We start from the raw sequence: 12,921 nt of genomic DNA, 5'->3' as shown, positions 1-12,921 counted from the left end.
TCTTTGCCAGAGCTGGCCTTTAACCATGATCCTCCTGACCTCAGCCTCCCAAGCAGCTAGGAATACAGGTGTGAGCCACTAGCACCCTGCTAAATTTCTTAATGAAAAAACAAAAATGGTATTGCTTCACAGTCATTCCAGGCTATTCCAGGGGACAGAAGACCCAAGAACCACTGAGCTGGGAGTGCATGGGGCGCCAGCCTCACACAGCCTCGTGCACTAGTTTGAAGTGATTTTGCTCTCACAATGGTTTCTAGTCATATTATGTATTGTAGGAGAGTGGTGAGTGACTCCACATTCTACACACTGAGGTTTGCATCCTGGCAGCTGCAATTTTAAGTTTACAGATGGTAAAGGGCTATCAGGATATGCTGGCCTGTCCCTTTCTACCTCCTGAAAGAACACAGTGGCTCACCAGAAACACAGGGCCTACCACAGGGCCTAGCAATTGTCTTCCTAGGAATATACCCAAAGGAATTGAAATCAGATTTGTACCAGAATGTTTACAGGAGCATTATTCATGAAAGGGAAACCACCCAAATGTCCATCAGCAGATGAACGAATAAACAAACTGTAGCATATCCATATATTGGAATATTATCCAGCCCTAAAAAGGAATGAAGTGCTCAGACATGCTCCAATACGGAAAAACCTTAAAAACATTATGCCAAGTGAAAGAAGCCAAGTTGTAAGGCCACACACTGGATGGTTCTCCATGAAAGAAATACCCAGAATGAATAAATCCATACAGACAGAAGACATGGAAGTAGTTGCTAGGGTCTAGGAGAAAGAAAAAAGGCGAGTGACTGCTTGATGGGTACAGAGGTAGGGTGACGAAAACATCACCTGGAACTAAGTAGGGTGATGGCTTCACAACATTGTAAATTATTTAATGCCACTGGATTGTATATTTTAGAATGGTTGAAAGGGTGAATTTTATGTTCTGTGCTTTTGCCATACGCACACATGAAAGGCAGGGGCATATTAGGGAAGACATTTTGGGAGTGAGATTGGATCTCAGCTTCAAATGCCTTTGAGACTAGGCAGATAAAAGGAGAGAGGAGGAGAGGGAGAAAGGAGGAGGGGGAGGAGAAAAAGAGAAAGAAAGAGAAGGAAGTATGGAGGGAGGGAGAAGGGGACTCTAAAGAGTCTAAAATTAGAAATTGTTTTTGAAAAATTTGAAAATGAATGCACGAGGCTTTGAATCCCTGGGACACAGAAGCCATCCTTGGCACAGCTGTCATTCAGCTCATTCTGCAGCCTTCCAGAGTAGTCTACAGTCTTACAATGCCAGGAGACACCAATGCTGTAGGCAGAACAGGCTTTGATGACCTCAGTGACATGGACCACAAAGGTCCATGGTTAAAGCAGAAAAGATCAGGAATTTGTGGCCAGCAAAGAGCTCATGCTGGGATGGAACACACCACCCGTTCTCACCTCCTGTCTTTGGATGATGGGAGTGGATGAGTGAGACCAGGGACAAGGCCCATGGGCTATCCAAGACCCAGTTTCTTCACGTGAGAAATGCAGGTACAGTCATGGCGGCACCTTGCTGCCAGGCTATCTTCTTTACTATCTGTCCTTAGTACTCAGAGCTGAGTCCTTTATGAGGCTTGGTGGGAGCTCAGCAACAATTGGGGGAAGTGTTGCTGGTGGCAGAGACCAAGGACCATCCCCCTGCAGAAGAAAAGGATAAGGGGCCACACAGAAGCTCCCCTCCGTCCCTAAAGATGCATCCTTGTGAGGTGGAACTAGGGCAAGAGGCATGAATCTAGAGATAAGTTTGTACCTGTGCTTTGACACAGAGTGATCATCACACAGGTAATGGCATTCCTCACACTAGAGATATTTAAATGTCACCTTAGTAAATGTGGGGCCTACATTTTTGGTTCTTCGTAGTTATTTTTTGTTTTGTAGCACTGGGGATCAAAGCCAGGGCCTCCTGTATACCAAGCAGTCACTCTACTACTGAGCCTCATCCACAGCCCTTGGGCCCCCCCTCCTTGTTTTGCAGTCCTGGGGTTTGAACTCAGGGCCACTCCACCAGCCCTATTTTTGTGGGATACGGTCTCGTGAACTATTTGCCCAGGCTGGCTTTGAACCAAGATCCTCTTGATCTCTGTCTCCTGATAGCTAGGATTACAGGGCCATATGTTTTAAAGAGACTCAGTGTTTGTATTGGTGTGAAGGAAGAGTTGCCCATTCACGCTTGCGTTTCTTCATTCAGACAGCCAGTATGGAAGGCTTGACTGCATGCCAGGAGCAGCACAGGTGACTGGGTAAAATAAGGAGTTTTCTGATGACCCCTGCCCCAGGGGTCACATGGCTTTAACAGGCCATAGAGCCACATCAACAAATGGCAGGAGTAGGACCTCAGAAGTCATTTGTCATGCCTCAGGTTCACTCTGCTACCTCTCTTTCACAGTGCACCAAGACCTGTGGCGAAGGCTCCAGGTACCGCCAGGTGGTGTGTGTGGACGAGGACCAAGGCGAGGTGCACAGTGCACACTGCGATGACCGCCAGCGACCTGCAGACCACGAGAGCTGCAGCTTGCAGCCCTGCGAGTATGTCTGGATCACGGGAGAATGGTCGGAGGTACTGTCCCTGGGAGTCTGTGTCCACCTTCTGAGCAGCAGGCCCAAGAACAGCAGAGTGACAAGGAGAGAATGGGTTCCCAAGGCCAGGATCACTCCTGTGTGTTCTCAGACAGGGCCTTCCCCGGGCCAGAAACCCACACGTGCAAACGGGGAAATCTGCAGAATGCTTTCAAAGTTCCTTCCGTTCTGCATTTTCTCATTCACCTTGATGTCCTCTTGGTATGATTCAACAGGAATTATTACAGGGTTGCAACCTCAGAGGATGTCTTCCAATACTTGAAGAAGGTTAAGTGTGAGAAAATATCTTAGTGCTGGGAACACAATAGAGAGAGGTGGAGACTGTGGCAAAGATGCACATGTTGTGTAAAGGACCAGGCTTGTTTTCTGCAGGCATGAGGTCATGTAGAAGTGTGTGTCCACTGTTCCCCATCCTAAATTTTCAAGGAAAGGCAAAAATCTGGGTGTTGTTGTAAGGTCTACTACCTTAAAAACGGGGCAGTGTATGGGGTAAACCAAACACTTTTATAAACCAGATGTTGCTTGCCTATTTAATGACTTCCTCAAACTCATCACCCCTAAGGGGTATTTCCCATGCAAGGCCATGCAAGTGTATTCCTAACACACAGTGGGATTGTTTTATTTTGCTTTGCTATGGTTTTAAAATTGGAAGAGTAATATACACTTATAAACGAGCATGCACACAAAAGAGTTGCCTGCCCAGAAGGGAGCTGTTCCTATGCTCCAGATCGCTAGACTAAAGGGGGAGAGGGGTCATCCACACTTTCCCAACCCTGTGGAGTATCTGTTCTTTTCAGAGATGTGGAGGCCTCTGAACCAAGCCTGACCATGTTTGGGAGTCAGCAAATGCCTGTCTCCCACTGTGTCCCCCATGAAGGTGGCCCATGAGCTGCTTTTGCTCCTGGATTTGGAGGTCAGGGTTCTCATCACTTGCTTCTCCCATGTACTGCCTCTCTCAAGTTAGTACAGGCTAAGGTCAAGGTGTATAAATGCTGTGTCAGACCCTCTGGGACACTCATAGCTTGGACAGGTGGTGTTTGTCAGTCTCCATCCATACAGGGATACCAGGACAGCATTCAGTGGCCTGGCCTGGTGTCAGCTGGGCCCTCAGGCATCTGAACAGCAGCAGCCAATGAAGGACGAAATGAGATCAGGGCATGGCCAGGTCTCCAGCCAGATGGAAAGGGTGCTCAGGGTCGCTCTGTGTGCCTCTGGCTGGGATTTCTTCAAGGTGGGCCTAGAAAAGTCACAGGAGAACAAAGCCATGCAGCTTAAAGCAGCAGTTCAGGAGCCACCAGACACTGTGGCTTTTATCCATCCTTATAGACTGATGAAAACTATAGCTCCTCACCCTGGAAAAAGCACAACACATATGTGACGTGCTCTCTCCTGGCACTCATCTGTTCCTCCTCGCAGAAACACAGGTCCAGAGAATGCACGACTTCACCTTACATTTCTGTAGCACCTGTACAAAAAAAAAAAGAAAAAAATGGTAGCTATTTGATGAAATTGCCTGAAAATGCCATCCAAACTGCATGAATTGTAACTCAGTTTCATTTGTTAAACAGAAACTGATAATTTTGAACATATTATAAAACCAGCTCAATATCCTGTCACAGAAGGGAGTGGAGACACTAGCAACATATGCATTCCTCCTCCACGTTTGCATTGGTTGAGAATTTTAAGTGCTATATCGTTATGAAAAAAGGATCCTGTGATCATGTGATTTGAGAGGGAGAGACAGGAAAGCAGAAAGGTGACATGCCAGTTAAAACATGCGGTCAGGAAAAGAAAAGCGAGAAGGAAACTTTGCAGAGGGCAGATGTGGCAGAGCACAGCCCCAAGGAGTGAGGGGACACTGTCCCCAGAGTCCCCCTTTGGCTTAATATTTGCATTGCACACTCAAAATGGTAACTCGTGCATTGGCTGCAGGCTCCTCTTCCCCCCCACATTCAGCGGCTGGGCTGGGCGGATCTGTGTAGGTTTGGGAAAGAGCAGTTTGGTGGCAGCTGAGGCACCTCCCCCCTTTAAGGACAGGGAAGCATGAGGCACCCTGTCTGCAGTGGGAGGCCAGCTGGAGAGGGTCCTGCCTACTGGAAGCTGGGTGAATGAAGGAGCTGATAAAGTGACAGTGTTCTGCAGCATGACATGGGGTCACGCTCGGGTGGAGGACAGGGGCCCATTACGGCTGCCCCCAGGAGCTGCTTGAACCTCTCCTCTCTTCTCAGTGCTCAGTGACCTGTGGAAAGGGCTACAAACAAAGGCTCGTCTCCTGCAGCGAGATTTACACCGGCAAGGAGAATTATGAGTACAGCTACCAAACCACAGTAAGCTGCCCAGGCACACAGCCCCCCAGCGTCCACCCCTGCTACCTGAGGGACTGCCCTGTCCTGGCCACCTGGAGAGTTGGCAACTGGGGGAGCGTAAGTAGAAGACTGAGCTGTCAAATCTGAAATCTTTAACCTCTGAGCCACTCCTGCCTGATCTGCTCTCCTGCAGGGCTTTACCTCAGTGAGAAACAGGAGTCAGCAAATTGACATGGCTGACAGGAAGAAAAGAGGCTTTTTCCAGTGGGGCAGGATGGCTTGGTGCTTAGGGCATGGACTCTGAAGCCAGATGGGCTGGAGCTGAATCCTGGGTTTGCCACATCCCAGGAGAATGCAAGTTGTAGAACTTCTGTGCCTCAGTTTTCTCATCTGTAAATTGGGTGCTTGTGAAGATGAAATGAGTTGATATATAAAAAGCATTTAGGTTATAATGACAGATTTTGTGATTGCATACATTTTGCCACAGTTTTTAAAATGCATTTAGAATCTGGCATTTAATAAGAGTTCCACACAGATGAGTTTTTACTGCCTCTGTTATGAAAGAGTCTGTGTGTTCTAGTCTTTCCATGTTAGGACAATGTCATTCCTTTGGGGAGACGACAAGGCCCAATTTTCTAAATTGAATTGGCTCTGAAAAATTGACGCAGCTGCCTGACTTTGGGCTACAAAGCTCTCAGTCTTCAAGAATGATCCAGCAAAAGTGATAAGGAGGAAATTGTTAGGGTTCAAGGTCCACCATGACCTTGAACAAATTCCTTAACATTGACGCCCTAATCTACCATCTAGAATAACAGATAATGTTCTTACGTCTATCTCATTGAATTATTGTGCAGGTTAAATGAAAAATCATGTGTGTATACACAATTATGCATAACTTTATACATATAAATAAACATTTTATACATACCTATGTTTATACATATGTTCTAAGCTTATATACATATATGATATATATGTACATATGCATATATATGTGTGTGTATGTATATTTATATATATTATGTCACCATTTGTCCATGCGGGGACACTTAGGCAGACTGCGGTGCCCTGGTATCAACTGGGCCCTCAGGCATTTGAACAGCAGAAGTCAAAGAAGAAGAAAGGACCACAATGTATTTCTAGGTCTGGAGCCAGCTATACATGTGTACATATCTTAAATATATATATATGTATAGCTAAGCACAGAGACCGGTCCATAGGAAGTGTCCATGAGATGTCAGTCAGAGGGTGTAGACTGTCACTCTGTCCATGACACAGGGCTCTGAGCTCCACCCCTCCAGAAGCCCAGGCCCCCCAGGTTTGAGAGCCACCTGCTGACTCTCCTTTGCCTTCCAGTGCTCGGTGTCCTGTGGCATTGGCGTGATGCACAGATCGGTGCAGTGTTTAACCAATGAGGACCACCTCAGCCACTTATGTCCTACTGACTTAAAGCCAGAAGAACGGAAAACCTGCCATAATATTTATAACTGTAAGTTTGCCAACCGAAGCCATCTTCTGCTAGCACGAAGACGGTTTTCTTTGTTCATTTCTTTGCTTGCTTTCTTTAGGAGTGCGGTGATTTTTTGAAAAAGAAATCCTTTGCTAAAAAGTGTCAATGGTGCAATGTATTCCAGTAGCTCATCTCAGAGTCCCACCCTATTTTGGGGATTTGTGTTTTCCAGGTGAGCTACCCCAGAACTGCAAGGAGGTTAAGAGACTCAATGGTGCTCGTGAAGATGGTGAATACTTCCTGACTGTTAGAGGGAAACTCCTAAAGGTGAATGCCACATAACATTTTTCTGGACTGTTCTTACAGTGAGTGATCATTGCTCTCATCCCTCCATTTCTGAGAGACTCTCCATGCATTATTTCTGCTCTGTCTTTTAGATATTCTGTGCTGGGATGCAGTCTGACCACCCCAAGGAGTACGTGACACTGGTTCATGGTGACTCTGAGAATTTCTCTGAGGTTTATGGACACAGGTAAGCAAGCCAGACTCAGAAGAGCCCAGACACCTAAAAATCCCAGCAAAAACCCTCCCTCCACCCCTTACCAGAACATTCTTTCCACAACTTAGGTTGCACAACCCCACAGAATGTCCCTACAATGGGAGCCGACGTGATGACTGCCAATGTCGGAAGGATTACACAGCGGCTGGGTTTTCTAGCTTCCAGAAAATCAGAATTGACCTGAGCAGCATGCAGATAATAAGTGAGTTCAGGGAGGTGTCATATGGGAATGGGCTCCTGCTTCTGTCCACTCGGGGGGCAAACATGACCTGTGCATGGCTGGGGGCAAGGAGCTGAGTAACTCGAGCAGCTTCCAGTCCAGTGATGACAGTCCCCATCTAAGCCACAGGGCTTTGTCCTTTGTGCTTACTGCTGTGTCCCCAGTACCTGGAACACGCCTGGCACAGGGCAGGTCCTCCAACAGATCTGTGATGAAGAATATGGAAGGACATTAAATTGCCCCCATTGCATATGGAGACTCTGAGCAGCACCCCAGAAAACCCGACATTGAGTCTAAGACCTTAAGGTCAAGTAGGGAGTTAGCCAGGCATGGGATGTAGGTGTAGAGGAGCAGATGAAACAGTAGATATGAAATCCCAAAGCTAAGCAATTTTTGTGGCAGATTTTCCTACCCAGCATCCCCAGCATATTGTGCACATATATATAGAAGCAAAACTCATTTTATCTGATTGTCGCAGTATGGAAGAAAAATGGAGCCCAGAATTCCCTTTTCTAACAAGCCTCCACATGGGCTGATTTCAGATTCTGGCCAACACTGCATTTCTGTTAGGGACATTAATCATAGGAGTGGTTAAACACTGCTAAAATATCTGACCGTGTTCCCTTGAATAGAGAAAAAACAGAAATGATGAATAATTAATTTTTCCTCATTAACATTGCACCCATAATATTGCATTGCTTTCCTCTTGAGGTCAATTAAACTTGATTTGTACCAAGATTTTTTAATTGCCTTCAGCTTGACTAGGGCCAAAGGCAGAGAACCTGAAGCTTCTCCACTTAGAAAAACACCCCAGCTATGACCCCAGCTAAGAGCTGAAGCAGACAAGGATCCGTATGCTTGTGAAATGTGGGCCTCAGATTTCCCTCCCACTGAAGTGTGGCTTGCTATAGAAAGCTCTAGGCCTTCATCCATTCCTGGAAGATAAGACAGAGGGACCAAAACCCTCCTGAGGCATCCACTCCAAGCAGCAAGACAACTTTTGTGGCATTCTCAATTTAATTCCTGCTGGGCATTGTCAGAGGGAGACCAGCAGAGTTGAAAACATGAGCTATGGGTCACCATTGTTTTGGTTGGCTTTTTTTTTTTTTTTTTTTTAACTACAAACTAGCCTCGAACTTGAGAAAATACCATTAATAATTTCAAGATGGGCATTCTAATTGCTCCACATTTTGGCAATCACTGTGCCTATGCCACGGGAGGACGATGAAGCCTCAGAGAACAGCTCCTAAGTAACTGGAAATGTCCCTCTGGCTACTTGCCCCTGTCCTTAAGCCCAAGATGCAGTGGGACAGGAGGTTCGTAATCATCCAGTTACACTGCACTTAAGCGAGGCTAGTCACACATTTATTTATGTGCAATCAACTCCAAAGTCATGTTAAACCTCGTTTTGGCTTTCGTACCATGAAGAGACAGACAGTCAGTGCTGATGAAACCCAGAGAACAAAGCTCTCCAAATCACAGGAGTAAAGAAGAAAATACAAGTGCACATCTGGATCCATTTGCTTACTAATACTTGAAATTGTTTCCTCCCCCCATTTCTTCTTATTTCTCCTGTCCTTCCCATCTCTCTTCTTGTTAATATACTATCCCTTCCCTGCTTTTCTCCTCTTCTCACCTTTCTCTCTTCCTTTAATCCTCTCTCCATCACACAGCTACTGACTTACAGTTTGCCAGGACAAGTGAAGGACATCCTGTTCCTTTTGCCACCGCTGGAGACTGCTACAGTGCTGCCAAGTGCCCACAGGTATGTCCTTGGACCTTACTCCTTACCAGGCATCCTCCACCATTCTACCCCAGAGGCACCCTTAGTTCAGCTGTTTCTGGGGATGTAATTAAAACAGCTTCTCTGCAGAGCCATTGGCCACATTGAACCAAGGTCATCACAAATGCTCCCAGTGTGTAATCCAGGAACTCTACCTCTGACAGAGGTCCCCATGCATGCCTGACTTCCGAATTAAGCAAAATGCATCATGCATGATGGTAAAAACTTAGCAACAAATTAGATGTTGGATGGCCAGAGCTTGGCTTGACAAATTATGACTCTTAATGAATATCGTAGTCAGTAGCATATTGGTAAATGTTTAATGACTAACACGACAACAAAAATCCTGCTCTGTAGCATTTGCCAGTTTCTATGGTGTAAATAGTCTCCCCATGATTGATGTCAAACTGTCAACAAAATATCACTTGAGAGTTGGGGAAGAAATGCACAGAATTAGGTTATAAAGACACAAGATGTCCGTCTGTGAATTTTTTGTTGTATCTTGTTGCCTTATAGGGGTTTTTTTGTTTTCTTTTACTGTGGGTTGTTTGTTCTGGTTTTCTTTTACTGTGGGTTGTTTGTTCTGGTTTTCTTTCGGTGCTGGGGCTTGAACCCGGGGTCTTGTGCATTGCTAAGCACACATTCTACTACTGAGCTACCTCTCCAGCCCCTAGTTTTTTAAAAATTTTTTTAAAATATAGACATAGAACAGAAGTTTGGAAAGACTTTTTCAAAAAATTAGTGGAGCATATTGGTAAGTTCTGTGTTTGTCAAGAAATACGTATTGGACCTAGAAGCTTCAAAAGTGCAAAATGTGGGTTTCCTTTGACTCTGTAAAGGCTTCTAGAATAGTCTTAGTAAATCAGCTGGCATTTCTTGAGTGCTCACTCACAAATGCCCATCATCTGAGGAACTTATTTTTTACTGAGAAGAATGACAGGTAAACAAACATGATATAATAATATGTTCTAGAAGCCTCTAGACCAAGGCTCAGGAGTCTTTCTGTTAGCCTGACTTCAGATCTGTAAAATCTGCAGAGTGTGGGCCAGTGCTGCAAAGTCACCATCTTCTGCTGGGTGGCTTTTAGCTCTCTTTTTTGCCCAGGCTTCACAGCTGTGCTCTATTGCCCCTCAAGAGGTGTGGCCTTGTGACATGCTGTAATAATCTCCGTGGGCTCATTTTGTAAAGTAGGCAGCGGGTTTTTGAAGGAAGCTTCTACACTTGGAAGGAATGGAAGCATAATGAATTTGCTGATTCTGGGCAAGAGAACTTGGCCCTAGTATTTTCTTGGGTTTGCACGAGGTCTTCACAAAGCTGTTGTCACACAGTGTGGGCAATTTCCTACTTTGTAAACCTTCAAAAGTCTGGGCCTTGGGACTGGATGTTGCATTCAGAATCCCAGGCACTGTCTCCATAGGATGGATGGATTTATCCCCCACAACAGAGAGCATCCAAAGATAAACACATCTGAATTTTCTTTAAAAAAAGTCAGTCCCCAGCTTTAGAGGATCATTTAGAGAAGTGTAACGAAGCTCTCTGGGGAGAAAGAAAATAAACAAAGGACATAATGGTAAAAAGGGTTTTACCTCCACCACCCTGAACTGAAAACTTTTGAAGTGCATTTTCTGTAGCGTAGTGGATGACTTCTCGCGTAGTAGATGACTTCAAACACCCCATCGGTATGGCTTGCGTTTCAATGGCTAATAGGTTGGCTCTGTTTTGCCTTTTTCATATGTTTCTGCATTTTTTTTTGTTTGTTTCTATATGCACATCCTTTGGGAAGCTTAAGTAAATGAAAGGTAATTTGAATTTATTTATTTTAATAATTCAGAGACAAGTGAACTGATTGGTTTGCTAAATTCTGACAAGAAGCAATTGCTCCATGGGAAAACTCCAAGTCAGTGAGAGGTTAATTTGTACTTTCCCCATCCTTATTCTTCAAATCATGTCGGGTCCTTTTAGGATTCAGTTCCTTACATACTTATTGAACACCAGCTATGCTGATGAAAGACGTGAGCCTTTCCAATAAGTTTTCCAGGAAAAAGTTTGTAGAAAGCATAATTGTGCAGTTTGCTTTGGGGGTGGATGATTTGCCCTTTGACCTAATGGTTGTGCAGAAATCAAAGCAGAGAGATGCTTTGAGCATCTGTCTCTTTCTCTTCATCCATTGCCTTTGCTTTGAGGATCTGTTTTTCAATAAGGGTAATTTCCCAGAGAGCCTTCACCTCTCCAGATGGCTAGAATGTTGGTTTTTTTTTTTTCTTTAATCCTGATCACAATAGATTCAGCATTAGCAGTATCTATTGATGCTGTTATTAATAGCTCCCATTTATTTATTGAGCATTTCCTATATTGTAGGCACTGGGTTCAGTGTCCCCAAGGCAGCATCGCTTGGTCCCTGCAGTATTCTATGTGACCAGGAAGGTGAGGTGTAGAAAAGCTAAGTAATCTGTAATCTGCCCGGCCTCACACAGCTGGTCTCAAGAGAGGCTGGATTTGACTCCAAGTAGGTCTGAATGCATTTCCTGATAATAGTGGGGTCTTTCTCATTCTGTTTGCAAGCAAGACAACTGGAATATTTACTGTCATCAGACAGACAGCAAGATCCTTCTCTGGTCTAAGCCCAGCTTTTATAAACCTCCATGGATCATTTAATGTATGCATGACTCTTAATTACTTTCCTCTTTTAAATCAGCAGCAGGAAGTAGCAGCTACAACTCTTGCAAACCCAAAGATGAGCACTTTTAGGGACAAAGATGTCCTAGAAGGAACATTAGGTTTTTACTCCTTCTGGTGGGCACTTAGCTTTTAGAGTGCTAATAATTAGCTAAAATGTTTGCCTAAAATACAGATCCCTGAACGAGAGAAGGCAGAAGGAAATTGAGAAAGACCAGGGTTCTCTCCCTCTCTGAGAAGGCAGACCTAGTGGATTAGCTATTGAGTATGATCAGACACAGGGCGCCCAAGGAGTTGGGGACATTGTCAGTACAGAAGCCACAGTGGCCTTGTTCTAAGAACTTCACTGCGGAAGCAGAACAAGTCTTTCTTCTCCTGCAGTGCATGTGGGAGCAGGAGCTCCAGTGAAAGGAGGACTGGACAGAGGAAAGAGGGCATCCTCGGCCATAGTGTGGCATTGGCTGGCTGAATGTTGGGATCGGTCCCTGGGCGGGGAAGAGCCTGGCCTGATCCCTTGCAGGTTTGAGCAGGCCAAGGGTGCCCTCTGCTGGCCACTCTGGGGATTGCGCCTGCGCTTTGAAGTCCCGCCCTGCTGTGCTTGGTACGCGGCTGTGCTCATCGCCCCAGGGAGCTGGAAGAGTTGGGAGCTTTGGCAGCTAGATCTTGTTAGAAAAATTACACTGTGGCATTTTGTTCCTGAAGGAATCTGATAATTGTAAGCAACATCAGGATTGCGGTGTTAGGGAGGCCGAATGGTGGTGACTGAGAGTGAGCCCTTTGAAGTCAGGAAGATGTGAGCTGGGCTCTCCCTGTATCTCGGAAGGCTGTGGGAGGCCTCAGTTTCCCCATCTTTAAAGAAAATCCCCTTCCTAAAGCTCTCTAGAGGAAAAGTGACACAATGCATGACAAAACAAAAATAAAAGACCCTCAAGAATTAGTTAACATTCTTCTTTCAGAAATGCCTTTTATTTATTGGGTTCACCTTTGCCTTTTTGGGAACATCACCTGGGCTAAAAAAATTTTTGTGCTGGCCATTTGTTCTAGGGTCGTTTTAGCATCAACCTGTACGGAACCGGCCTATCTTTAACAGAATCTGCCAGATGGATATCACAGGGGAATTACGCCGTCTCTGACATCAAAAAGTCGCCGGTAAGACTGCAGATTGCTTGGAGGGATGGGTTTTGGTTTTATTCTCTTTTCTCTTTTGTAACTATAGTGGTGGCGCTACAGGAACGAATCTGCTTTCTCACTTCCTCAAGCCATCCTGCAAAGTGTCAGGAAGAAAAGGTAGGGTATAATCCTCAGGTGTGA

General features: G+C 45.3%; 1 protein-coding gene across 3 annotated transcripts in view; it reads left to right on the top strand.

The window, feature by feature from the left end:
* Positions 1 to 12,921, top strand: part of Adamts9 (ADAM metallopeptidase with thrombospondin type 1 motif 9) — a 153,511-nt gene that overhangs the window by 129,127 nt on the left and 11,463 nt on the right. For all 3 annotated transcript variants that reach the window (XM_074044143.1, XM_074044144.1, XM_074044142.1), the window contains 8 exons: positions 2,426 to 2,596; positions 4,845 to 5,039; positions 6,279 to 6,411; positions 6,605 to 6,699; positions 6,810 to 6,904; positions 7,000 to 7,133; positions 8,825 to 8,916; positions 12,655 to 12,759. In XM_074044143.1, coding sequence (XP_073900244.1) covers positions 2,426 to 2,596; positions 4,845 to 5,039; positions 6,279 to 6,411; positions 6,605 to 6,699; positions 6,810 to 6,904; positions 7,000 to 7,133; positions 8,825 to 8,916; positions 12,655 to 12,759 — 1,020 coding nt within the window. The remainder of the gene's footprint in view (positions 1 to 2,425; positions 2,597 to 4,844; positions 5,040 to 6,278; positions 6,412 to 6,604; positions 6,700 to 6,809; positions 6,905 to 6,999; positions 7,134 to 8,824; positions 8,917 to 12,654; positions 12,760 to 12,921) is intronic.

This window comes from Castor canadensis, chromosome 10, assembly GCF_047511655.1.
Source record: "Castor canadensis chromosome 10, mCasCan1.hap1v2, whole genome shotgun sequence".
Classification (NCBI taxonomy): domain Eukaryota; kingdom Metazoa; phylum Chordata; class Mammalia; order Rodentia; family Castoridae; genus Castor; species Castor canadensis.
This window is presented reverse-complemented; position numbering and strand designations above follow the sequence as displayed.